This window comes from Bactrocera neohumeralis, chromosome 3 (genome assembly GCF_024586455.1).
Source record: "Bactrocera neohumeralis isolate Rockhampton chromosome 3, APGP_CSIRO_Bneo_wtdbg2-racon-allhic-juicebox.fasta_v2, whole genome shotgun sequence".
In the NCBI taxonomy this organism is placed as follows: domain Eukaryota; kingdom Metazoa; phylum Arthropoda; class Insecta; order Diptera; family Tephritidae; genus Bactrocera; species Bactrocera neohumeralis.
Genome location: NC_065920.1, coordinates 849,090 through 876,144, shown reverse-complemented (window position 1 = coordinate 876,144; position 27,055 = coordinate 849,090). Strand labels below are relative to the sequence as shown.

Genomic DNA, 27,055 nt, shown 5'->3' with positions numbered 1-27,055 from the left:
ATTAAATTCATAAGCTCACTTGCAACGCATATCCACAAAGATTTGTGTCGGTATGTACACACGGTCGCATTAAATCGACATTTCAGGTTAGCCGCGCCACACCCGCTTACGCAGGCTTACACCGGGCTTAAACATTTGCCGCATTCCAATTAGAAAATATACGATACCCCATTTATATTTATGGTCATTCAAATGTCTACGCTGGCAATGCTCCATGCACACCACTCCACTTCTTCACTCCACACAATTATACTGGCATGCATACACACATATACATGCATACGTGCATGCGCTCGATCGCAGAAAATATTCGGCGGGCACGAAAAATGAACAACAAACACTAGACTCCCAACGATCGCGATTTTGAACTGAAATGCTGCTCATACACTGTTCGGAGCCCCCAAAGTCTCTCGCCATGTCTATATGAGAATGCTCACACTTGTATGGTATGGTATACTGTACTACATACATAGAAAGTTCATGAATTCATGATCGTGCCCACACATACACACTTTCTACCAGTATACAATAAGATGGACAAATGTATGCATGTGTGTTTGTATGAAATTATCAACAAAATAGCGCATTCCAATCTAAAATCACGTTTTCAATAAAGCAACACCGAGCAACGAGTATCTCGACGCTGGTAGCTGGTATTTGGGAGCAGCAACAGCAGGTATCCCAAGAAATATTCGCACCGCACCACCATTGGCGCACGGCTCGGCTCGCCGATACGTCTCACACAAATGCACACACGCAGGCACAGTGAAGCAAAAGTGTAGCTGGCACAAACAGGTATACGAGCTAAATGCTCGATTGCTCAGCACAGAGAGGGTCAGGAATCTTCGTATGGCGGAGACGGAGAAAAATTGTGGTTTCGCAGGGCGTTTGGTTCAGTTCGGTTTATGGTGCTGAGCGAAGCGGTCAAGATTTCGATACGTTTGAGCTAAAAAATTACTTTTCTGTAAATATATACAAAAAAAAAAATCTGAAACAAAAAAGTTTAGAAAAGGAAACAAACTCACCAGAAATGTTCCACAAGATATATAGGAATACGTGAAGTGAAGTTATCAGTGGTTACAAAGATACTGGAGCGATTGAGTGGAAAAAGTTAGCGAAATAAATGAATTAAAGTCGGGCAAACGGAGAAGAGACGACAAAGCGTAACAACTTGACAGTTTCTTCATGCTGATTTAGGCAAACTAGTGAGCTGAAATACCGTGTCGAAAGAAAGTATGTTTTCATGTCGAAATTACACGAATAAGTTCGTTCAAATGCACATATATGTATAAATAAGTATAACTATGGATAAATATGCGAATAATTTCAGCAAATTGTGGAATGTTTAAATTAGTGATAAGTGATCTCACAGCATTTGCGTTCGAGACGAAAGGTAACGGCGGTCGACTTGGAAGTGTTTCGCGATCGTTATTTGGATACTAATTACTTATACTCATATAATAGTTACATGCATGTACGTATGTACCATATGTATTCAAGTATATATGTATGTATGTATGTGTGTGTGTGTGTGTGTTGGTATGAAATTATGAGGTGGTTGTGCAAAGTTCGCTTACTAATCAGTCAAGAATGTGCCATATTAATACTCGGCGATATTTGTGACCAACACAACAATTGAACCACAACAACAACAGCAATAATAATGGAAATAAAAATGATAATCAAAATAAGTGAAAAGGCAATTCGGAGATTTCGTTGATCGTATTCAATGATTTTGAAGATCCCATGAACTGTGCTGGGCCATGTATTTGTTGCATGAACGGCGGTCACTTCGATTGAGTGCGGTGAATGTGCTGTTATTTTACAACAATCTGTATACAAACCACAACAAATAGCTATAATGCAAATACCATATAATATGCATACATATGTATGTATGTCTAGTATGTATGTATGTATGTGCATGCAAGTAAAGCTTTGCAATTGGCCTGCACCGTGGTGTTCTGGTTAGAAATGATTGTGACAATGGGGAAAGAAATCCAATAGAATCTAGTTGAAAATCCACGTTGCGTTCTCTAAATACGCACTTACATAGCAGACGCACCCATACTCGCGCGCACAAACGCACACACAAACACACAGATACACTCAAAGGCGGTCACAAGCCCCAACGATGGCGAAGACGCCAGAAAGCGCGCGCCACTCCACGATCGGTTCGGTTCCTCAGCGCATAGATATATCTTTGTGTGAGTGTGTGTGTGTGCGGTTGGAGTTTTGAGCCGCGGTGATTCTCTCGCATTCGGTTTTCAAGTGCTGACTGACAAAAGGGGTGTGTGTGTGCATGTTTGTCGTTATCTCTTGCTGTGTGTGCTCAAACGGCGAAGTGGAGAATAGAGGCACAGCGAAGCACAACAAAAATGGCATGACATTCTTTCGAGCAACAACAAAATATATGCGAATTGAGATAGCAACGGCCGAAACAATAACAACAATGCAATGCAAGAAAATAACAACGAACGCTATCGAAGAGAAGATTTAATAAGGCGAATAGCAACGATTACTGCAGCGAGAGAAGGGGCAAAATGTGTACTCCCACATTCCGAGCATGCACCAGTGTGTGTGTGTGTGTTGTGTGTATTTAAATCCTTCTCAAGATTGCTTACCCTGCAGTAGTGCAATTTTGCGCAGCAGCGGCCTTAGCATTAGCCTCAAGTATTCTTGATATGCACCATCATCACCCTCTGCAGCAACAACAATGCTCGCCAATTTTCATTTAACAAATTCGATGCCAAAATTTGCCTTTTCATTGCTGAAGTAGCCGAATTCTTTATGTGTCTGCTGGCCGCCGTCCACTGGTGTGATAATCGTCGGTGGGTGTTGGATCACTCATTTAATTCGCACATACATATGTACATACTTACATATGTATGTATGTACATACATGGGTTTATAAGTGTGTATGTGTTTGTTGAATGAAATTGCGTTTGCCTCATTAGACACTAAGTCAATTGGAATGCGAGCCGAACGGAAAAACAATAAAGCGGCTACAAAGGAGAATGCACAAACACTTAAACACACACATACATACATCCAGATAAAGGGATACAAATGTAGAAAGGTGAAATCAACGCACAACACACCTATTCGCTCTAACGTTTTTAATTAAAGTTGATTTTCTTTCAATGGACAATTCTAAATTTGTGCTAATGTACATATTATATACATACATATATGTATGTACATATGAAGAAACAGATATTGCAGTGAAGTGATAAGCAAAAATGTTCAAATGCACGCGAAGATGACAACACGAGTATTTATTCCAAATTCCTAAGCGAAAAATGTGCGCCATATTTCACATAATAATTAGAAGTATAAACTGTATATTTACGCTATTTATTTCAACTCCGAATGCATGCAAATATGGGTGTAAATATTCTTTGTAGACAATATTAAAAGGAGATCGAAACCCATTTTAATCAGGTGTTTATATTTGTATCCGCAGTTGTTACATAATGCAAATGGCAGCCATTAGCAAAAATTGGCGGCAAACACAGTCGGTTTAGGTGTCGTTTAATAAGTCTTGCCTTTGGCGCAGTGGAGGTAAGCCCTGAATAATACAGGCGTATGCACATACAACCACCTCCTTCCCAAAAGATTTCATATTGCTTTATTTAGATTTAGCAGATACCCAGGCAATTCAATTCTTATATTTGCATTCGGCACTTTACTCTGATTTGAGTCTCGCAAACGATCGAACGTTTTGAAGTACTGCCGTTTCGTTGGCCGGACTTCCTCTTTCGTTATATCCGACTGAAGGTCTGAGACGAACAAATACGTAATCATTAGTATTTAAATGTTCTACTATACGGCAGAGTCGAGAACAATAGCCTGGGATTTCAGGGGTTCACATGTGTGCTACGCATGTAATTTAATATCAATGCAACTAATTAAATCTATTTGATATTGAACGGCTTATTAGCTGGCCTAGCCCATCCGGCCTGTGACACGAAAACAGAGCACACCTTAAGTTGGTTAAACAATGCCCTCTGAACAATGTATTTATTTACACATTTGCATTCCTTCAATCAACAGATGCCTATGTATTTGGCTTACATTACGTAAACATGTACACATGTATAGACTTTGGCAAATATTTTAAAGTTCCATTTAACGCCAGTTTTAAAAAACCATGTATTCACATATGTCTTACGTCCCCTTTTTGGGGTGTGCAACTTGGTGTCTGTCTGTGGAACTACGACCATTATGGGTAGCTCTGCTCCGCGGAAGTGCACTCGAATTAGATATTGTTTACCTTGAGTCGACGACTTTTAGAAAAAGTGTTTTATTTTTTTTTTATTTTTTTGTGATATTTGTAATCCACTAAACGCTAACGCACTTGTCAAAAGTGAATACTTTGATATGGGATATTGATTTCTTGTCAGCTCTAATAATGTAATAAGAGAACGTATGCGTTAACATATTGTTTTACATACTTACTTACCTACTTACATACATACATGCATGTAAATTTACAAATACTTTATTTATGTACGCTTTACCGAAATTTCACTTATCAATAACAAAAGACTTAAGCGACAAACCCTAACAAATGCAACTTCGAGCGATGGTCTCAAAGAAAGTTACACGTAAGAAGCCATACCTACACACACATACACATATACACTTATGTATATACATGCATACATAAAGATATATTCGTGCATATAAATTAATTATTTGAAGTTATTATTCAACGAATATGGGCAACACCAAGGAGAGAGTAGCAACGGGGAGCTGTTTAATTTATACACATTCAAATATACATTAACAGGTATATGTATGCGTTAGAACTCGGGTTATTTGTCGACGAATTAGTTCTAATAAATTTAGAAATCGTTGAAACATGAGGCGTTAAGAAGGAGTTATAATAGTAGTCAGGAAAGGTATGTTGAGACTGGGATTCTTCTTCTTCTTTGTTGGGGTAGAAACCGCTTACGCTTTTAGTCGAGTCTCATCCGAGGCTGTTGTGTGCTTTAGGCTTTAATTCAAATATTTCTATGAACTTGTGCTTATTAGCGCAGCAGGCGATGGGTGGGCACGTGATCTCTCCTTTGGTGGTCCACAGCGATCGTCTGTCTTCGACTTTCCTTTTTTGTAAACCTACAAATTACGTACTTTTTGACAAAGAAACCCCCAAAAACAACAACAACTTACACGCACCATACACATATGTATTTAACCAACCGCATTTGTAAGTAATAAAATTAATTATCTTGCGTTTGATTGATTACAGAAAGATATTTCGGAAGGGCTTGTTGCATTTAAGTAATGATGCAGCATGCGAGCGTTTTGCACTGTCAGCGCGCCTTTAGAAGTTTGCGCGTCATCGGCCGAACAACTATCACCAGGATCACGCTTTTTGGCCCTAAGGTAGGTGTGTTACAGCAGTTATATTCAATCGCTTGCATGGATATCTCTCGCTTGCATTATTACTTCTCGTTTATCAATGTAAACCTAGAATGTGACTTGATACACCGTTATGCTTTTTTGCAGACTTTTGGGAAATCAGCAACCCAAAACTTTATACTTCCTAGTCGATGCAAAGAGTCGGGTGAGAGAAGTGTACACACAAACATGCCTACATTTTGCAGCACAAGGCATGCTCGATACAGAATTGTTCGGTTTGGCGGTGCTCATCGGTAAGTTTTACATAACATCACCTATCCTCCACATAATATGAACATACATGTGTATATGCCACATACATATGTATATGAGAATGAGTTTTGTCTACCGTTTTTTTGGAATTTTTCAATTATTAGAATAACCACATATTTCGGCTACTTCTTTGTTAAGAAATAATATTAAATCTTATACAATATTATCGGGAAAAATATAAAATTTGGCACAAATATAGTTGAGTTCTGTAAATTGATTAAAATAGACATTTCAGAATTTTCAAAAGTCCCATCCTATCTAAGCCATATTAATACATAACAAAAAATCTTTTAATAAGATCATAATTGAAATATTATTTTCAGATGAAAATTATAGTATAAAAAACATCAAGCAATTTTCCTTTATGCGTTTGCTATTAACATACTAAATATAGTATATACTTTTCACTCTTTCAATAATTTTATATTTGCTCCCTTTGAAAATCATTTAATGGAATTTTTTTACTTGCCACACACACATACATATATGTACATATGTGTATATATGAACGACAAATGACACGCGCATGTAATCAATGCTTTATTTATCATATTTATTCTTGTTCAACCAAAAATGTTGCATGTTGCAAGTGTTGTGCTTCTGAAGCACGTTGCCACCGATGCGCTGCATTCCTGTGTCTGTGCAATGGACGTACTTTTACCACATCCAGCTGCATGCTGCCACTACCATAACATTCGCAATTCAACTTTAAGCTAAGGATTGGTGGCGAACGTCACAGATATGAGCATAAGCGTAAGTGTGTTGCTGCACACACAACTAGCCATGGCTGTACAAGCATGTGTATGTGTGCATGTGCACATTTACATCTACAGACCTTCTTCCAACTGGTACCTACATTTATCCTCACTGACGCTCCGCCCCTATCTGCGCCTTATAATCGCCGCAATCGTTGCAGTCACAGTGGAAACCAACTGCCTACAGTCTACAGCCAGTTTGGTCAACATTCCTAAGCTGTTTCGGGATTTGTATTTATGTTCCTGTCTTCATTCCGTTTTCAATGTACATACATGCATAGCTGCTACTTCTACATATTGCCGGTCTGCCTGCCTGCATTTATGGTTTCACGATTTTGTTCTTGCGGCTCAGAGGTGTGCGTCCATTCTCTTTCGTTTTCCGAGCATGTAGCCACGGCTGCTGCTTCTGCGGCTACTGGTTGTGTTGGCAACAGAGCGTCGTCATCGCCGCCGTCGTCGTAGTCGACAATTCAACAACCACCACCAGTAACAACGACTATCGACTAGCGACCATCAGCCATCGGCGGACGTCCGTCCGTGCGCTGGCCTGAGCGCTCTCGTGTTATGGCAGTGCGCGCAACTGCTACCTGAATTACTGAACACGCGTCTTGTGTCCGCTGCCAATTGCCAGTTTTGTCCCCCTGCCTTAACCCCGACTGCCCTTGGCCTTCCACTTGCCGCCATCACTCCATCATTCCACCGCTCACCGCTTGCCGCCGGCTGTTGCTGCATTCCTCACACTCGCCGAGCTGTGGACGTTGCTTCGTAATACCTCACCATCGCCGTGCTGACTTGCTGGCTGCTTTATTGAACAATATTTGTTGTGTCTTTAGCATTTTTATGTGTTTCTGCTTTTTATGAAGCATTTTTGTGGAGCTTTTTGAATCAGTGACTGTTTTTCTTGCCTTGACCAGGCACACTGGCAGTTGGCATAAGCGTATGCATACGGGTTAAGATGAGAACATACATACATTTATATATATATATATAGTAGGTTTGTGTGTGTATGTGATCACATACCAAAGGATGGATCTCTAGAATTAATGAGGTAAAATAAGCATCGGGTTGCGTCTGCGACCCTTCTCTGCTGCTGCACTTGTCCAAGTAACATCGCTGCATCGTAAACACCAACCAAATGCATTGCTCAAAGCTACAACAATAACAAGCTTCCAATGGCCGCTCAATCTGCCGTGCTTGCCGGCTGCTACGGTGTTGCATAGTCGAGCTGATCGCTAGCTGGACTAGGCGACGTTGGTGCGTTGTAATCACCTTTTCAAAATACTGGTTTATGTTTATTAGTTTTATTTTTTCATACCTTATCGGACGCTGCACTCGTCGATAAGGTATCGGTATGGTTACCCGCGGCCCCTCACCCACTGACCACTGTTCATGAGTGAGCAGCGCTTGTGTTAAATCTCTTCAAGAGACAAGACAGTGATTCGGTAAGGCATCGAACATATCGGAACTTTTTTTATTCAAGAGCTACGACTTAAAAGACTGGAGGTAATAGACTTGTTGTGGTTATTCTATAATAATGATATCTGAATATTTTGCTAAGGTCAAAGGAGTCTTTAGGAAATACGAAAGCATATTTCTTTTCGTGCATGATTTACCATGCTCTTCGTAGCACCTTTTGGGAAAGCTTCTTTCAACGTGCCAAAATTAATTAATTTTATTGAAATCCTAACATCACTGGCTTAGAAAAATGTATCTAACCTTGAGATACACTAGCCACATACCCAATTATAATTTAGTACAGTTTAGTAGTATATAAAAATAAAGTATATATCCAATCCTCTTGTGCACAAAGAATTATTGAATTATAGTACATCACTTTGTGGAGAAAAAAGAACGTATCATCTTATTCATACATATGCACATCTGCGAGTGATAAGGTGTTCAGAAGGAAAGACCTTAAAATATAATATTTTATATGTAAATATCAAAAGCAGCAGCAGCAGAAGGTAACCGCTGCCAACGTCTGAAAGAGGTATACCAAATATCTCAAGTTGAAGCCATAAGAGAGGAATTTTAATTTCCGATGTTTATCGGTTGCACGCGATCGCCAGCTACAAAACCAAACAAAAATTGACTAATGAAAATCAAGAGAAATATATAAAGTCGAATAAAAACAATAACGACCGCAACAAGGATATAAAATATTATGTTGTTAGTGTTGTTGTTGTTGCTATTGTCGAATCTTCTTTATTTAGTCGCCACTATCTTGACGGCCGCTACCTGCCGATAATGATTATGCACCATTAACAATAAATGGAAGAGAAAATGCTGATGTTGGTATGTGGCGATTGCGAAAACAACAAGAATCATGGAAGCACACACACAGCAACACGAAGCAGCAGACGCGACTCCATCCATACACTCAAAGAAGATATGATAATAATTTATAAAAAAAGTGTACGGAACAAATAAAATAAAATTGAAATATGTATGTATGTATGTATATAAAAACACGAACTGCCCGACGTAAGAAATAGTAACAAAACAAAGTAAAAAATATGGCATTTCATACCAAACAACTATTTTCGTTGATAAAAAAGTAAGGAACACACATACATGTACGGATGGACATACATATGCATATACAAATGCAAGACGCAGCAAATACTAAGAGGTGTAAGTAAATGCCACGAAAAGAAATTCAAATTCCAGCCAAACCCGCGGAATCAGTAAAATAAATATAAAAAAACGACTTGTGCATCTGTACGTATGTATGTATGTATGTATAGTATATACACTTCTACTCGGGTAGATGCCATGTACAGCATGTGTGTGAATGTATATGTAGGTAGTGCATGCTCTCAGACAGGAATGCTGAAATGGGCAATTCATACTCACAAACATGCGCCGGACGATGGACGATTGCACGATGCAGCTGCTTTCCGACATGCCAGCTTCACCATGCTATGGCAGCGTATGTGCTTGGTTCAAGTAGGGTAGCAAACGGAGGGAGCTAGATTCGGGCCCTATTGCGAAAATGAAGCGTCCAAAAGTAAAGAAATCGAAATTAAAGCTGGTCTCTGAACTCCAATATATTGGATTCGTACATTCTCTAAACATCGACCTAATTAACCGAATATCCCCTGATAAAAACCGAATTATTCCAATCATTAGAGAATATTTTAGAAAAAATTAAAACAAAAAAATATTTTTTGTATGAAAAACTTTTGAATGTCTAATAATTGATATTTATTCCAATTACAGATGGCGAATACATGTTTGCGGATCCGGAAAGCAAACTCTCCAAATACGGCCCGAAAAGTTGGCGCTCGTCACACACACACGTAAGTTGATGACATGTTTTTCGGTTTACTTTATATTAACTAAATTGTATATTTCTAGGGCCTCGACGCAAATGGACGACCTCTCCTGGAATTACACTTTCGTGTTCAATTTTATATCGAGAGCCCGTTTATATTGAAAGATGAGATATCCCGCCATAATTACTACCTGCAATTAAAACACAATGCTCTACAACGGGAAACGCCTAAAGAATATTCAGAACAGTCAATGATATTGCTCGCCGGATTAGCATTACAAGCTGATTTAGGTGATGCACCAAATTCAACACAAACAAGTGGACCCACAACTTTAAAATCCTTGTTATTGAGAGAAAGCAATTATGGTGAACCCACGGAGTGTAACCACCTAAACCAGCTTTCTCCACATGCTACCAATTCCACAATCAATACAAGTGAAGTCTCAAACCTAACAGCAAAAAATACCGACATAACGGCAAAAACAATAACAGAAACGACAGTTTTACCGAAAACTGAACCGGCAACTGGAATTGTAACGACATTGCCGAAAATCAACAAACCTCCATGCAATGATAATGACCGTGTTCTTCGACTGTCCAATTTTCTAAGCACAAAAAATGTCACAACTTCATCAGCAAATACGGATCTACAAGAACTAATAGGACCAAAATCGTCCACATCAGTTTTCCCTATCAGTGGTAGCTTAAAGCGTAGTCTTGGAGCTATGGCCGCCTCGTTTTCAGCCTCTTCGTCGATGTCTTCTATAAATCGTGAATGTTCTTCCAGCACTCCACCAACAACGTCGACTTCTTCGAGCACCTCTCTTTCGGCACTGGCTCATACGACGACGAACATCTCTACAAAGGAATATTTTAACTTCAATGATTATCTGCCTGCTGAGCTACGCACGACTTGGGCAATGAGTGCTTTGCAGGCCTGCCATCGCGAATATCGTGGCATGTCAACGGCCGACGCAGAGCTTCATTACATTCAGCAGGCCAGTCTTGTGCATGAGTGCGTCAATGCGCACATTTTCAGGATGCGTTCTACGAAAAACGAAAGTGGTTTGGGCAGTTCGTGGTTTGTGGTTTATTCAAAGGGCATAAAAATTTTCAGTTCCTTTGAAAATCCTCAGCAACAAACCACATTCTTATGGCCTAGTATTACCAAGCTATCGTTCGAACGGAAAAAGTTCGAAATTCGTTCTGGAGATTGCAAAATTCTGCTTTATGCTACCTCGGACGAAAAGAATAAAATGCTTTTAACATTGTGCCGTGAAACTCATCAGTTCAGCATGAAGATTGCGGCTCGTCTAAAAGAAGTCATTAAGCGTGAAGAGGAAGAGAGTGATTGTCTTCATGCCTGCTACACATATTCACGCAGTTTACACTTGCCATACAAAAATAAAAGCGACCAGCGCATATCCGTAATTTCGAGCACTAGCTCTAACACCACTTCGGGCATAGTGAGTGACCGCGTTCATTCTGAAGATGAAGTTGAAATCATGATAAACACACCACCTGTACCAATTGCGGCACCGTCCACAGAGAGTCTAGCATTGGCACATTTACTTGATCATCCGAGCATTAGTAGACAGACTTCATCCGTGGGTGAGGTCTCATTGAAGGATTTGGAGGAACAATTAGTGGCACTATCCGTACGTCAGGAACGGAAAAAGCAACACTCGAATTCCGCAAACTCCGGTGATGAATCACCAGACCGAAGTCACAATTCAGCGGGAAACTCTTCTAGCAGCAGTTCCAATCAGGCATCGCAACGAGCAGCGGACTCTTCTACTGCCACTGACTCGCCCAGTTCGCAGCACAACATTGGTTCCCAGTGTTCATCGACCTGTAGTACTGTCGTGGTTTTACCCAACTCAGACTCCACAAATAATACGTTAACATCGTTGGCGGTGAATTCTATAATCAATTCAACTCCAATGCAGCGCCGAAATTCTACATCCAGTAGCCTTGAATTGGGCTTTAGTCACACCGCTCAAAATTCCATCCTCAGTGAAGCGGAATCAACTTGTATTGAACACGATTTTGCATCTTCCAGTCGCGATGAAAACGAGAGTGTTTCTGGTGTATATACATTGGCCCACGGTGCTCCACCCACTGAAACTTCAGGTGTATACACAATGCATAGTAGCGAAATGACCGGACAATCGTCTGAGATAGCCGAGTCTGAGAAGAGCTCCCATTATGGAATAAGTATTTTTCAGCCCACCAAAGTGGAGGCGAATGTCAATAATTTGCATGAAAGTCATCCCAATTTGGACTCAGTCGATGGTGGAAATTACCATGGTAAACGCATTAAGAATGAAGAGTTCCGTTTACGCTCAGACTCAAATGTAAGCACAAGTGGCTCCTTCCGAGGAGATGGCAGCGACCCAACCGACAATAAGCATAATCTTCTTTCAGCAGAGGAATTAACCGACTTAATAGTTGGTCGCGGCACATATCCCAATCGTAAGACGGTGTCAAGTACACTAGATTCAGACTGCGATTATGTTACCTTGCCGTTGCCCATCAAAGGGGAATCATACATTCAGGGGCATCAAGATACTGCCCCAACCGATGATGATAATGTTGAAGATTTAATTAACGATTTAATACCGACGGATCCTCCAGCACCCCCACAACGTATCGACAGCAATAACATGAAGCATACAACGAATTTAGCGGGCCTTGGCAACTTACCAATGCGTTCTCCACCGCCATATCACGCACGACATGAAAAGACTGGTCTTTGTGGGCCTCCAGTATGTTCTCCCTTAACACAAAAGCCCATCAATAATATCAAAAGCATTACAGTTGCTACAACTTTTTCCAAAGTGCCATCGCCAATCATTCCAAATGAGGTAAACACAAATCCAGTGGGTACATCAGTATCACGTGCACCCATTCCAACGGCACCAGCCGTTCGACGTCGTGACCCTCCACCATATCCGTCTTCGGATAAACCGCGTCCCACCTCGCTGGTATCAGTAGAATCCAGCACCTCTTCTCTCAATCATTCCAGCAGTGTTTTTTCTTCGGTTGCAGGATCTATGAGCTCTTTAAAAACGGAAGAAATTACTGCTCGTTTCATTACCACTCGACCACAAATAAACATTCTTAAAGCCCATACCAGTGTAATTAGTGATAATCAGAAGCCCAGTTATGCTGCTCCTACGCATTGCTCATCGTCTGCGTCCACAACAGGTTCCATTTCCAGCCAACATATGTCAAGCCACCTCTCACAGCATTCTGTACATAACTCTCACTACATCAGTGCGTCGCAGGTTTCACTAAACGCCAACAATCCTCCGGCTTCAGCTACAAGACAATCATCCATATCTGCAGCGGCAATGGCACATGCTGCGGCTGCTGCTGTTGCTGCCACCGGAGCTGGCGTCATCCCAAGCACAATTGGTATACCAATTGTTCCTTATAGATTGCATGGCGGACACAGCAGCATGTCATCGTTGCATCAGCAGCCACCACCACCACCACCACCTTATCCAGAAATTAAGCCGACACCACGAACTTGTGTTATATTACCAGTGATCAAGCATCGACAGTTTTTACCACCACCACCCCCAAATATACCGCGTCAACCACCGCCACCACCTCCACCATCACAACCAGGAGTTTATGGTAATCAGCTAGCACGCAAACAACTCGAGCTGTACCAACAACAGCTCTACAGCGACGTTGACTATGTTATATACCCGATCCAAGATCCTGCAGTGAGTCAGCAAGAGTATCTAGATGCTAAACAAAGTTCAATATATGCGGCCATGGCGCAAGCGCCACCCCAACCACTCCCGCATCACCATCAGTACTTAGCTTATCACACAGGCAGGGCACATGTTGGATCTTGGGAGACATGTAAGGGACACGCGATCTATCGAAGCACACCTTACTTGCCGTTAGCATTATCCACGCATTCACGTTATGCGTCGACCCAGAATTTATCAGACACATATGTGCAACTACCAAGCACATATTCGCCGCTTTACAGTCCATCCATGGCCAGCTTATGCTCTACGTATGAGCCACCTCCACCGCCTCCACTACATCCTGCCGCATTGACAGTACCCGGTACGGGAGCAACAAATTTATTTGCGCGTTCACGTTCACGTTCAGATGACAATATATTAAATTCAATTGACTCTCTTCCAAAAATGAAACGCATGCCCCCTCCTCCACCACCACCATATGTAAACAGACGCTTAAAGAAACCACCGATACCTACTCCATCTGAAAAGCCGCCACCAAGTGAGTGCCATCAATTATAATTACTAATACTGTAGTTTCGTATAATTTTAATAAGTATTCCTTTCACAGTTCCCTCAAAACCAACTGCAACCAGCACAGTATCGTCCAAACGTTCATCGACGATTCGCAATCACTTGCCGCCAAGGAAACCGCCCACATTGAATACCAATCAGAGTGTCAACAATATGACTCGTACTTCGAGCGGTGCGCAATGGGCGGGCGAACGGCCAAAACCGAACCCCATATCGTATAATGGCGGCAGTATCTTAGCACATCTTCAAGCGAGTGCGGCGGCTGCCCATCGACAAGCTATCACATCTGCTGGAAACATGAAGTCGAAAGAAACCAACGGTGACAATGTCAATGTCGGTCACGGAAACAACGTCCCTACTAATCCACTCGATATTGCTGTACTGCGTGAAAAAAGCAAACACTTGGATTTACCACTTATCTCTGCGCTCTGCAATGATCAGTCATTACTAAAACAGACCAAAGTATTTGCCGCTTCAAAAGCGAATCGCACATCTACAACTGTTGCAATGCGAAATGTAAACACCAATGCAGCATCAACAAGCAGTGGTCGAGTCTCCACGGTGTCTGCAAATCAAATCAACAACAGCAAACCGGTGCAGAAGAACTTGACAACTAATCCTGAAGCTTTCGTTGCAAATGAAGCGGCAAATACGATCTCAGCTTCGTCCTCAGCTATGGTCTCGGCCGCGACATCAACAAGCACAACAATGTCAACGCTAAGCACTCCACTTTCTGCAAACACCAGCACGAAAAGCACAACCTCAACAGCATCGACACTGCAGCTGGTCACCGGAAAAGGCCGAAAATCAGTGGGAAGCCATCGCCATCCCAATGACAAACTTCCACCTCTACCCATGCAAATGGCAGAGGCAAATAACTATGTCATGGATCCAGCAATTATGAAGCACCATAAAAGCTACAATTCTTAAATTTGAAATCTGTAATGACTCCAGTTGCCAACAACCTTTCAAACAGAGTTAAAATAAGACTCCGAATGGAAACGCGAAACTTTGCAAAAGTATGGAAGAGTAAACGTCAAAATTGACGGCTCTTTCTAACACACCGGCGAGTGGCACTAGGCTAATATATGTAAATGCAATTTGGCACTTGGTGCACCCAGTCCATCACAAAGCTGAAACAAAAGAGGTATGCATAAGTACAGGAGGCGTAAGATCTTTTGCGATTTCTTTTGTTCAGGTGTTACTTTCTATTCCTAAATGAAAATCACGCCAAACGTCGACTATACATAGAATAACGAAGTAAATAATCCTCACGGAAAGTTTCTCTACGAAAAGTCACAGTGTCTAGGGGGAAGGTGTGCAGGCGAGGGTTTTCTCTACATACGCGTACTTATAGCAAAGGTCACGAATCTATTCATACTGGTGTGCTGATATATTTTCTCTAGGACAACAAACTTATACAACTATTCGTTGTCAGATTTTAATTGGGTCTGATCTGAGGGTTACGCCTGATAAAAGAAATCAGGCGCTGCAATCTATCAATCCTATGTGGCATATGTATACTTATATATGTGCCCACTTCATACATGTAAATATGTATGTACATTAATATAAAAGCACGTAATAGCATTTGCTGGAAATCTGAAAGATATAAGTAATATCTGGGCAAAAAACTGACCTCATTTCATTTCAATTATAAAATGAAAAGAAAAACACTTTAATCTAGTCACTTTTAGAAATTCATTAAAAACAAAAAACAAGCAAACAAATAGTACACAAATACTCACAATACAAGTAGAAATTGGGTATGAAGATACGAAAATATTTATTTTCGCCGTAGCACATTAAATGAAAACTTATGTCATACATGAGTTCTAATTTGTATTTATTTATTCCTACTGTTTTATTTTAATGCATTGTTTCGTTATGCTTCTCTTTCCCACTTTTTATAAAATTGCAATGAACAGAAGTGACTAAACCACTACAAAGTGCATATCGATATTTTACAAATATCTGTATTAAACAAGATATTATGCACTCGCATACTATTATACGAAATCCGCCCAAACAACTGTGATCGATTTTTATTTTTTATAATTTATTTTTAATTTTTTTATTATTTTAATGTTTCATACATTAAAGCTTCGAAGGAATCGAAAGAGTAGAGATTCTTTACTTTTTTCTTCTTCTTTCTTCTAAAGGAGAGCAACGACTACACTATAACAGTATATAGATATGTAAGTTCAACGGTGCGTGAAGTTTAGGCTTAAGCAAAGTACGAAAAACACGGAACGAACAAAACGAATCAATTTGATCGAATGGCCGACTGTTGATCGTCGATTGGTTATCCATGAGAAGCCATAAGTCAATAGTAATGCAATCTAACCTCTTTTAGTTTCTTAGCGATTAGGGTGTAAGTGAGTAAATACTTTTAGTTTACCGTATTTATGTAAAACATATTGGAGATTTTAAATATGCAAAATGCATTTAAGTAAATATTGCCTAGACTTGCCCCACCGTACGTTATGTAGTAGGTAATCATGCTTACATACATACATACATAAGTAAAGAGATACGATTTTAGAAGGTACATATATTTATAAATAAGTATGTCTAAATATTATTATTATTGCATTCAACAAAATGTACTTATATACATACGGCATGTTTATGGTATGGTGTGGAAAGGTAATAGGTGAAGTTTGATCTTTCTGTATTTCAGGTCACAAAAATTTACGTAGGCTTTTCTCGTTTAAAAGTCTATAGTTAAATATGATAAGGTGAATGAAAAACAAAAAGTGATATTTTTGGCATAATTACCTTTACAAATAATGCAGGAATATATACTCCACACATATGTATGTACATACGTATATATTGTATAATTGGTCAATTCGCAATTCGGGACGAAATTCAATATTCCAGTCAAAGTGAATCTGAGTGTCAGCTCAAAAGGACAATTTGTTATATCAAGCTGGTCTGTGCACAAATGCATAACTGCTCCTCTAACAATTATCTTTAAAGCCATTGGATGTCACAAAAAGAATGACAGAACACGAGTCCCAAATTGTTTATTTTCCTTAAATGTATTCATTCAACTTTTGCGTTTGTTTATTTTTATTTGTTATAAAAATTAAAAGTTTCATAAATTAAATATATTCAATAGCAATTTAAATAATACTAAACAATATGAAATTGTTATCGCATTAACAACATTATTTACATGCAAACACTCTCGATTGTACTGAGATGTATATACAATATGTACACATGTTTGTTAAAAGAGAATTGTAATGAATTATTTGGCTTTTAACTTATCACCATATACAAAAGTCGAAATCAATCAAGGTTAAAAAGGCATACTAAATTAGTTCTAAAAACATTCCCACTGTTTAGCGTAAAGTTTATTATAAATACAAATTTCAAATAAAAATTTATGAAATATACCCATACATTTGCGAAATACATTATTTTCCCCACTTGAACAAGGTCGAAATGTGCAAAAAGCGGTGTCTTTTGATTTGTGACCGGGTTATATAAATTAAGGCAATAGTTCGATTCCGACCTACATCACCAACCTCCTAAGTGTATCAAGTTTCATAAGAAAAGCTCAAAACTTTCACCCAAGATGCTGCTTGGAACCAATTCCCCTTCTGACCCTCATTATCGTCTCGATATACATAACATTATAACTACCTTGCTTAGTTTCAGGTATTACAAACAACCGTTACATAAACCAAACTCTGAGCCTGATGTGCGCGATAGTAAGAATATTTATAGAAGTGAGATTGAGTAAATTACAGCATGCATTTGTTCCGTCTCATATAAACGATATATGTATAACATCATATAATATTTATTGCATATTAAAAAAATATATAACCACAACTCAGCGTTTTATAATACATAATTTAAAGATCTATAAATATAAATAGAAATGCAGCCGATTTAATATAATTGCAAAGTAAATTGTTATAAGTATAGCATGCATATATTCACAGACTTTTCGCAGCCGGAATAACTGCTGGCACTTTGGCTCCTGTTAACATGACTTTGTACAATAGAAGATACTATAAAACTAGTTATACCCAGTTTTTCGTTTAGTTTATACTTTTGATATACGATAACAGTACCTAAGTCGTAAGCATGTCCTCGTCATCATCAATCGGTGTGCGTTTCCATCGCTTAGTCAACGTCAAAACTATAGCAACAATAAAGAAGATGGCTCCAATTGTTATTAAAACAATTCCGGTATAGAACCCATAATCTCCCAAATTCATAACAAGCTGAAATGGCAAATATGTCTACTTTATGCGACGTACTTAGTGCAGATTCTTACCTTCGTTCTGCTGGCTAATTTCTCATCTAATACAGCTATTTGATTGAACCAAAACATGGGCATCAGGAATTTGGGTAGACCACGATAAATGCTATGAACACATACATTTATACAATATACACATACACTTAAAAACTCGTATATCACACAAACTTACTCGAAGTCATTATCAGGTTCGATCATCATATTGATTTGTAGACGTCCATTTACTTGCAGCGGTATGCCAGTGGTTGGCTCTATTGCTAAGTTGAAACTGTGCTTATTCGAGTCCGGTTCTAACCCTGAAACTGCGTCTAGATAGCTACGATCAGCCAAATGAAAGTGTGGAAAAGAGGCATAAATTGGTGCATTGTTCCGGCATTTTTTACACTCCACAACGCCGGTTTTGGGGCATTCTTCGACGTTCGGGTCGCAAAAACATTTCTGATTTGGATAATTTTCACCAGAATCAAGCGTCTCCGTCGTTCCTACCCAATTATATGCAGTTATGCCGTATTTTTCTACAGTACCATTTGGCGCCAAATTCATGTAACGGCACGCATCGGTCGCAAAGATGGTGATTTCTTGCTTAGAACTTAAATGCGGTGGGAATAAATCGCCGGTGGTGCCATTGACGGTGCCACATGGTGCACCATAAAAGCCAGTCTCATTCTTCATATTCCAATGCGTCAAGCGACCCAAATTAGCCATATCATTGACACCAGTATGTATTGTGAATAGACCGTCATATTCGGCCGAACCATTGCGGTCAACTAACCAGCCAAAGCGAGTGTATGGTATCTTTATTTTTGTTGTATTGAAAAGGTTTAAAAAATCGATAAGCCTATCCTTGTATCCTTCAAAGATCCACTCGCGCACTGTTTTTGTTGTATACAGCTCACCGCCCTCATGATTCAGCATGAAATTAACCGCTTTTTTGACAAGTTTGTTTCTATGTCTCATCTGATCAGCAACAGTCTACAACAAAGAAACACAATTTACCTAGAATCGCGATGACCAATTGGCTCTCCTTCCACTTACCGCTGTGATCACATGAGCAGCTGTCACCATGTCATCCAAAGAACCACCAGATCGCTGCTTATCGAAAAACCAGGTTCGCTTTTGAAAGTATGACACTGTATTGTTTTCGAAAAACGTAATATTTTGTTTCAAGTGCTTCTCAAGAAAAACATATGGTCCCATTTCCACAAAATGCGGTTTGACGTTCGGGTTTCTTATCTCTTCAGGATTACTCCAGTTAAACAAATGAAATTCCAAATAAATTGGAATGGGTGCTTCCACCCAATTATTATAGCCTTCTGTACCAACTTTAATTACCAAATTCTGAAAGTATTTCAAAACATGAATTATACACATAATTCGTGGCGTTCTCTTTTATCTTTTAAAATGCATACTAACTTTTTTCATAATATTTTCTGCGATTCCGTTCCAAAATATAAGCAGAGCGATGCCGATAGCGGTGAAGAAAGTGCCAAAGCCAAAAATCCATCCTTTCCGCTGAGTAACGCTACAAGCTTCACAACACATCTTGTTTCTTTTATTTTTTCTTTAAACTATCCCAGACTTAAAAATAAAATATTTTCACAAGCAGTAGAGTATTTTTGTTAAGCGAAGAGACAAATTCAGAGTGCGCCTACTCAGCTCTGGCTCTTACTGCAAAAAAGTTGTAAGAAATTATAATAAAGCTAAATTACTTTTTTTAAGACCATCAAAATATCCTTAATCTGAATTTTACTACGGAATAATATGAAAACGGTGCGAGTTCTGTTGATATGTAATAAAATAATTCCGATAAAAAAATGATCGCAATAAATATCAAAAAGTTAGCTCTATTCCGAGGCGTGAGGTTTTCATATTTTTCAAAACTAATAAAACTTCCAATTACAAAACAGTTAAAAGGTCAATGCAACAAGGGAAAAAGGGAAGATTTTAAGAATAAAAAAAATTAATAAGGTTTTTGTGTACTCGTCCATGTCAAAAGTGTGCCCAAAGGTCTCCTCAAGTACTAAATAAATAAAAACTCAGTTGCATACAAAAGTACGCATTCGCATACATAACATCATAAATCAATAGGTTGAGTGTGGTATATAAAGATTATGACAAGTAAATGAAGATTTTTGTCTTATCAACCGCAATTGGCAATTTAAATAAAACTCTTTAGCATGCCTTATAAACGGTACATGCATACAAATAAATAAGTATCTATATACTTACATACATCCATATGCAAGTGAATTGGCATATTAAAATATTCAAGGGACAACCGATCCGAAAAATGCGATTAACCGATGGATAAAACTGTGTGTAAGTGAGGGATCTCAATGGAGTTTTAATACTTTTATTATGGGAAAACGAAACAAATTTTTTAAATGTGAAACAACTAAAGAGCGATAAGCCATTTGAGAAGTTGCAAACAAAGCCATTACAATTCGCATTCCACATAAAATAAATAAAGAAAATATGAACTTTAATCGAATGTATTACACATACACACACACTTACTAGGTTCATGCATTCAATCACTAATTATCATTGTATTCACAAATACACATATTAATATACGTAATACTCGTAGTTGTGTATTATACATTGTGACAAAAAAGTACCTGGAAATTGCGAATAAAATAAAACAATATTTATGTTGTCGTTTTCAAAGTAATCCCCATCAGATGTAATAAGCCTTTTTGGGATGGCCTTCAGCTCCTTCAGCTAATTTCGTTTTATCTCTCGATCGACTGAAAACGATTTCCACGGAGCGGCAATTTCAGTTTGGGGAACAAGAAAAAATCACTCGGTGCCAAGTCTGGTGAATAAGGTGGTTGATCGATGATATTCATTGCGTTTTTGCTCCAAAGAGATCTTTTTACGGTACTATTTTTGATACAAAAAATCAGCTTTATCGAGACGAGTCGAGCAAGAACGCGTTTAATACCCAAAATATCCATAAAAATAATTTGTACGAACTCGCGAGAGATGTCGAGCTCTCATGCCATCTCTCTAAAAATTGTCTGACGATTTTCAAGTAACACATCCTTCAAAATTTAATGTTTTAATCAGTTGAATAGGTCGGAGGGCGTCCAGAACGAGTCATGTCTTCAACGACCTATCGACCGTCTTTGGAGGCTTTTTACTCCTCATAGCATCGTGTTTTTGATAAAACAGAATCACCGCAAGTCTTTTTCAGCATTCGCAATGATTCCGTAAACGAAATTTGATTAGAATTACAAAATTGGAGACAAATTATTTGTTCGATATTTTTATCTATGCAAAAATCCCTACGCACTACTGGGGTGTACCGACTAGCAGCTGCTGTAAACAAACTGGTTGACAGATCGCGCTCATATCTGGCATAGTAATTAAGAACAGTCCTACCGACTTAATAAAACACATTTATTTAATTACAATTTCCTGGTGCTTTTTTGCCTTAATGTATACTTCGGTAACTAATATAGAGATGACATTGTGTAAATTGAACTGACTTTTTGAAATATTTCACTTTCTTTGTCGTTGCTTTAGCGGTCTCAAGGGCGTAATAAATATAGCGAAAGGTATAAGAAACGAACGAAAAGGCAGGCAGTAAGAAAGAAACGTTAGATGGTCGGCGGATGATACAAAAGAAGTACCGTTCATCCGCTACGTCAGGCACAGAACAACTGTGCGTCTCTTACTTTCAAAAGAATAGTTTCATTCTGCTAGATGGAAGTAACGAAAACATTGCGTTATTAATCCTTGCCAGAAAATTATTTTAGTAACAAAAATAAAGATTTTTTATATCTTATATCTCAACAAACAAACCGCACTGAACGAAAATGTTTTATACTTTATTTAATAGAACGAGTTTGGTTAATTTTTAAATAGTTATTCTCTGGGTAAATTACCCGGTTGCACATAACAACTATAAAAACAAGTTTGTGTAGACTATTCTGGTATTTACTGATTTACCTAATGAACAATTCAGTAGTGCCTCAGTGTATGTATATAAATAGTATATGTTGCAAAAATGTACAGTTAACTGGTGAATTGCCACAATACACATTCAAAGCAGATTAAATTGAAAACTAAACTGCATTTAACCACTAATCTCTTTTATAAGTGCCTCCCTCGAATCCAATTACATTTAGCAGCTAATCAAAGGCCTGCTGATACGGCGTTATCGCTAATTCTAAATAACTTCAAACAGTTTTCAACGAGACGCAATAATAGTAGTAATTGGTACACTATTTTAGATAAATCCTTATCACATACCCTTTTAGTAATGAAGTTTACGTTCTTTCTTGTACACAGCAACATTCAAAGAATATGCATACGAACATGTGTATGTGTATACACATTCGTAGTTTTGTCAGTTTATTTGAATTGGGGCCTTTAGAAATAGGTACATACATATGTACATATGCATATTTATATAAATTCGTTCTTCTTTTTTGAGGAATAACGGTATTATAGAATTTACAGTTTACTTATGTGCAGATATCATTGCATACTTTTGAATGTTGAGGACAAGGGCCGATTTGACACTCCCCGGCCGGATATAAAAAAGTCTGTTCTGTCATTGTACCGTGATCCTTGTAGTAGTTTCAACTACAAATTTAATTATCGCTTTGTGTATATATGCTTTGTTTATATATACATATGTAAATGTATGTAATGTTAAATTTGTTTAACAACGCCATACTTATAACGATTAGTCATGAAGGGAAAAAGCTAGTACATAACACACACGCCATTCATTAAATTTTGAGGACAAATTCATACATACATACAAATATGAAGCTAAATAACAACTGCTATGAAATTCCGATAAATAATTCATTACCGACAATACATATTAGAGACATTTAAATAAATTATGTTTCGATTAATTTTTCGAATCGTAACATTACGAGCAGTTAACTATGACTAATAAGATGGACTTACTTACGTACATTGCTCTAATCTCTTTGGCTATACTATATCAGAAAAAGGTTTTTAAATAATCTCGACTCCACTATATTTGCACTGTTTCTATATACACTTAATTTTTCTCATGGCTTAAAGAATACTTATATTTGACCTCAAATAGTAACTTGGCCGAACTGCAATACTCAGCTATTGTTGCAGCCTAGGTATTGCAGATAAATTCACTCATACAATCATATGTCCCACAATATTTCAATTATATTATAATTATATATGTATGCATATGGTACCTACATTATTAGGTAAACAACCAGGATTTGCAATTTGTTATCTATTAATTCTCATTGTTATATGTGATGACAATAGCTTCAAAAATTCTTATTTTTATTACATACTACACTTATTAAAAAAATTATTGGACGGTTCCCAATGAGAGATTGTACAATGAACACTATTATTTCTTAAACCTTCATAAATAGCCCAATTCGCGGACAACTAGCAAAAAACATCTAAACGACTAACAACAAAAATAAACCATTCACCATAGTGAAATTGATTCGTAAGCAATAACAACCGGTCTCCACGAAAAGATTTTTAGTATATTCTCATATTGACAATATATTTCTATTAAAAATACTTATGCTAGGCGTAATCCGGATTTTTACCATAATGTAAGAATTAATTCGAAATCGAGTTTTAATTTTTACTGATGTACATTATATTTTTTAATGTTTTTGTAATCAATGAAGAATTTCGGCTCATATCGTGAATAGTATATTTTTGTCAATTATTTAATTTACGATATTAAATTCGATACTGGTAGCATCTCTACGTTTTTGATAGCAAAGTAGTAACCAATCAGCGCCTCATTTACGATGTCAGCGCTAACCACGAACTAGGGATGGAAAGATTGTTTACATCATCGATTCTCGATTCCGATCTTTTTTTACATTTTTCGATTCTAAGAATCGATTAATCGATTTTAAATTAAAAAGACAAAAATGTATTTATTAAATCACAAGGCATAAATTGAATGAATAATTCAAATCGATTAAATAAAACACATAAATAGTTAAAAACAATTATATTTTTTTGTCTATAAATAATGTACCAAGAACATTACATTTCATATAAAATTTTTTTAAATAATTCAAATTGTTTAAACAAGTTTAATAAAATAAGTTTTTAAATCAATTTAAAATATTTGATTAACTAGACGTACTATTATTATATTTTAATTGCTTTCCACATTGTTGACACTGGACATTCGACCCGTTGTTTATTTTTTTAAAGTAAATCCGTACAGCGCTAGGCGCCATTTTAATAAATTTATCGTCAAGAATTAAGAATATCGAGTTTTCTTGTGCTCGTATGTAGTATGTATAACTTGAAACTACTCACTTAATTAATAGTAAAGTCGAATGTCAAGAATCGATTCTTAATCGACTTCGACTACTGAAGATCGATTCCGAAAAATCGATTATTTTACGAAAAAACTCGATTCAATATAATTCACACAATTGCCAGCAAAGCTCGAAGATAAGAATCAAATCAAATCTTATATGAAAATAAATAACTACATTAAATAAGTGAGTACTTAACGATGAAAACTTTAACCTTAATCTTGCTGGTGCAAATTGCATTTTGCCTGCTAAGTGTCGCATTTGCGGGTCGAGATTTCTACAAAATTCTTAATGTAAAAAAGTCGGCCTCAACAAATGAAATTAAAAATGCATACAGAAAACTTGCAAAAGAACTGCATCCAGACAGAAACAAGGATGATCCCTCAGCTTCAGAGAAATTTGAAGATTTGGGTGCGGCATATGAAGTACTATCCGATCGGGACAAAAGAAAAAGATATGATCGATGTGGCGAGGAATGTCTTAAATAAGATGGAATGATGGATCATGGAACAGACGATACGCAATAGTAGTCGCTTCGAAAGGCATTAATAATTGATATGCTATTATAGATAAAATTGAATTCGATACAAAAAACTACAAATATTTTTTAAACTTTGAAAGCCTTATTGGTGGAATTAAATTAATACGATGCAAGCATAAATATGTATATTCTATGTGTTGTTTTCCTTTAATGCTAGTCAGGGCCGAAGTTTACGTTTTTACTCAGCAACATTCAAAGAATATGCAAACGAACATGTTTATGTGTATACTTACATTAATTGTTTTGTCGGTTTATATGAATAAAGGCCTCAATTCATAATATATACTTATGTAAGTATGTAGGTACTAATGCATATTTATATAAATTCGTTATTCTTTTTTGAGGAATAACGGTATTATAGAATTTACAGTAGGGGTATTCTCTTGCTCTTGCAAAACCCTTGCACGGTGCAAGAATTGCAGATTTTTCCACCTAATACAACCGCACAACAACAAACACACGCAGAAAAATATTTGCAAGTCCTGTAAAATATGTCAGACCAAACCCCATGATTATTTGCGTACAATGTCACGCAGAAATATAATTGAAACCCTGTTTTAGCTGTCATTTTACATAAAGTCATGTTGTTAAATTGTTGAGGAAGGTAAATTTTAAATAAATTTTGTAATTTCTATTTAAATTATAAAGATTTGTTACATTTTTTTTGTTAAAATTGTATGCAGAAGGTGCGTCAATTCACAATAGCCATGCATAATAGTCATTCACAATAAATTGGCCGAATCAGCCAATCATATATCACTAGATTCTGCAACGGGTGCTCCTCGAGCCCTTGTATATTTCGGTATAGGATTTTTGCAATCTGCAATCTTGCAAGAGCAAGAGAATCCCCCTATTTACTTACATTACATATGTGCTGATATCATTGCACACTTTTTAATGTTGAGGAGAAGGTCCGATTTGACACTCCTCGGCCGGATATAAAAAAGTCTGTTCTGTCATTGTACCGTGATCCTTGTAGTAGTTTCAACTACAAATTTAATTATCGCTTTGTGTTCAAGTTTATATATTATATAAAGCTTAATAACAACTGCTGTGAAATTTCGATACATAATTCATTATCGACAAGAAAACTACGATATAATTAACTGAAAAGTAATTAAAAGAGACATTTTAATAAATTATGTTGCTGTAATCTCTTTAAAAGCTATACTATATCCGAAAAAGTTTTTTAAATAATCTCGGCTCCACTATATCTGCCCTGTTTCTATATACACTTAATTTTTCTCATGGCTTAAAAAATATATTTGACCTCAAATTCACTCATACAATCATATGCCCCACAATATTTCAATTTTAGTATTATTATAGATGTTTGTGTATGGTACCTACATTATTAGGTAAACAACCAGGATTTGCAATTTGTTATCTATTAATTCTCATTGTTATATGTGATGACAATAGCTTCAAAAATTCTTATTTTTATTGCATACTACACTTATTAAAAAAATTATTGCACGATTCCCAATGAGAGATTGTACAATGAACACTATTATTTCTTAAACCTTCATAAATAGCCCAATTCGCGGACAACTAGCAAAAAACATCTAAACGATTAACAACAAAAATAAACCATTCACCATGGTGAAATTGATTCGTAAACAATAACAAACAGTCTCTGCGAAAAGATTTTTAGTATATTCTCATATTGACAATATATTTCTATTAAAAATACTTATGCTAGGCGTAAGCCGGTTTTTTGCTATAATGTAAGAATTAATTCGAAATCGAGTTTTATTTTTTACTGATGTACATTATATTTTTTAATGTTTTTGTAATCAATAAAGAATATCGTGAATAGCATATTTTAATCAGTTATTCAATTTACGATATTAAATTCGATACTGGTAGCATCTCTACGTTTTTGACAGCAGAGTGG

The 27,055-nt window shown here is 37.3% G+C and overlaps 2 protein-coding genes across 10 annotated transcripts; one reads left to right on the top strand and one right to left on the bottom strand.

The window, feature by feature from the left end:
* The first annotated feature begins 665 nt into the window (after positions 1–665).
* Positions 666–16,808, top strand: LOC126752348 (protein expanded). Of its 2 annotated transcripts, XM_050463072.1 has the most exons (7): positions 666–1,233; positions 1,331–1,474; positions 5,258–5,394; positions 5,518–5,663; positions 9,660–9,739; positions 9,798–13,983; positions 14,053–16,808. In XM_050463072.1, exons 3-7 carry the CDS (start codon positions 5,303–5,305, stop codon positions 14,943–14,945), a joined length of 5,397 nt encoding a protein of 1,798 aa, XP_050319029.1. In that variant the 5' UTR covers positions 666–1,233; positions 1,331–1,474; positions 5,258–5,302; the 3' UTR covers positions 14,946–16,808. The 2 variants fall into 2 exon arrangements, with proteins under 2 accessions (XP_050319029.1, XP_050319028.1); XM_050463071.1 differs by lacking the exon at positions 1,331–1,474.
* Positions 16,809–17,814: 1,006 nt separating this feature from the next.
* Positions 17,815–26,693, bottom strand: LOC126752356 (protein croquemort). Of its 8 annotated transcripts, none has more exons than XM_050463091.1 (6): positions 26,509–26,693; positions 19,714–19,968; positions 19,336–19,638; positions 18,473–19,272; positions 18,316–18,406; positions 17,815–18,262 (listed from the first exon to the last, which is right to left on the bottom strand). In XM_050463091.1, exons 2-6 carry the CDS (start codon positions 19,840–19,842, stop codon positions 18,110–18,112), a joined length of 1,476 nt encoding a protein of 491 aa, XP_050319048.1. In that variant the 5' UTR covers positions 19,843–19,968; positions 26,509–26,693; the 3' UTR covers positions 17,815–18,109. The 8 variants fall into 8 exon arrangements, with proteins under 8 accessions (XP_050319048.1, XP_050319046.1, XP_050319051.1 ...); XM_050463089.1 differs by lacking the exon at positions 26,509–26,693 and adding an exon at positions 23,509–23,730; XM_050463094.1 differs by lacking the exon at positions 26,509–26,693 and adding an exon at positions 23,233–23,416.
* Positions 26,694–27,055: the final 362 nt, after the last annotated feature.

Excerpts from the sequence above, each read along its gene's own strand:
- LOC126752356 (XM_050463091.1), bottom strand. The coding sequence starts at position 19,842 with ATGTGTTGTGAAGCTTGTAGCGTTACTCAGCGGAAAGGATGGATTTTT. Across the intron at positions 18,407-18,472 it reads GAACCTGATAATGACTTCGA|CATTTATCGTGGTCTACCCA; the intron begins GTAAGTTTGTGT and ends ATGTGTTCATAG. Across the intron at positions 18,263-18,315 it reads AATTAGCCAGCAGAACGAAG|CTTGTTATGAATTTGGGAGA; the intron begins GTAAGAATCTGC and ends TTGCCATTTCAG.
- LOC126752348 (XM_050463071.1), top strand. The coding sequence starts at position 5,303 with ATGCGAGCGTTTTGCACTGTCAGCGCGCCTTTAGAAGTTTGCGCGTCA. Across the intron at positions 5,395-5,517 it reads TCACGCTTTTTGGCCCTAAG|ACTTTTGGGAAATCAGCAAC; the intron begins GTAGGTGTGTTA and ends GCTTTTTTGCAG. Across the intron at positions 9,740-9,797 it reads GGCGCTCGTCACACACACAC|GGCCTCGACGCAAATGGACG; the intron begins GTAAGTTGATGA and ends GTATATTTCTAG.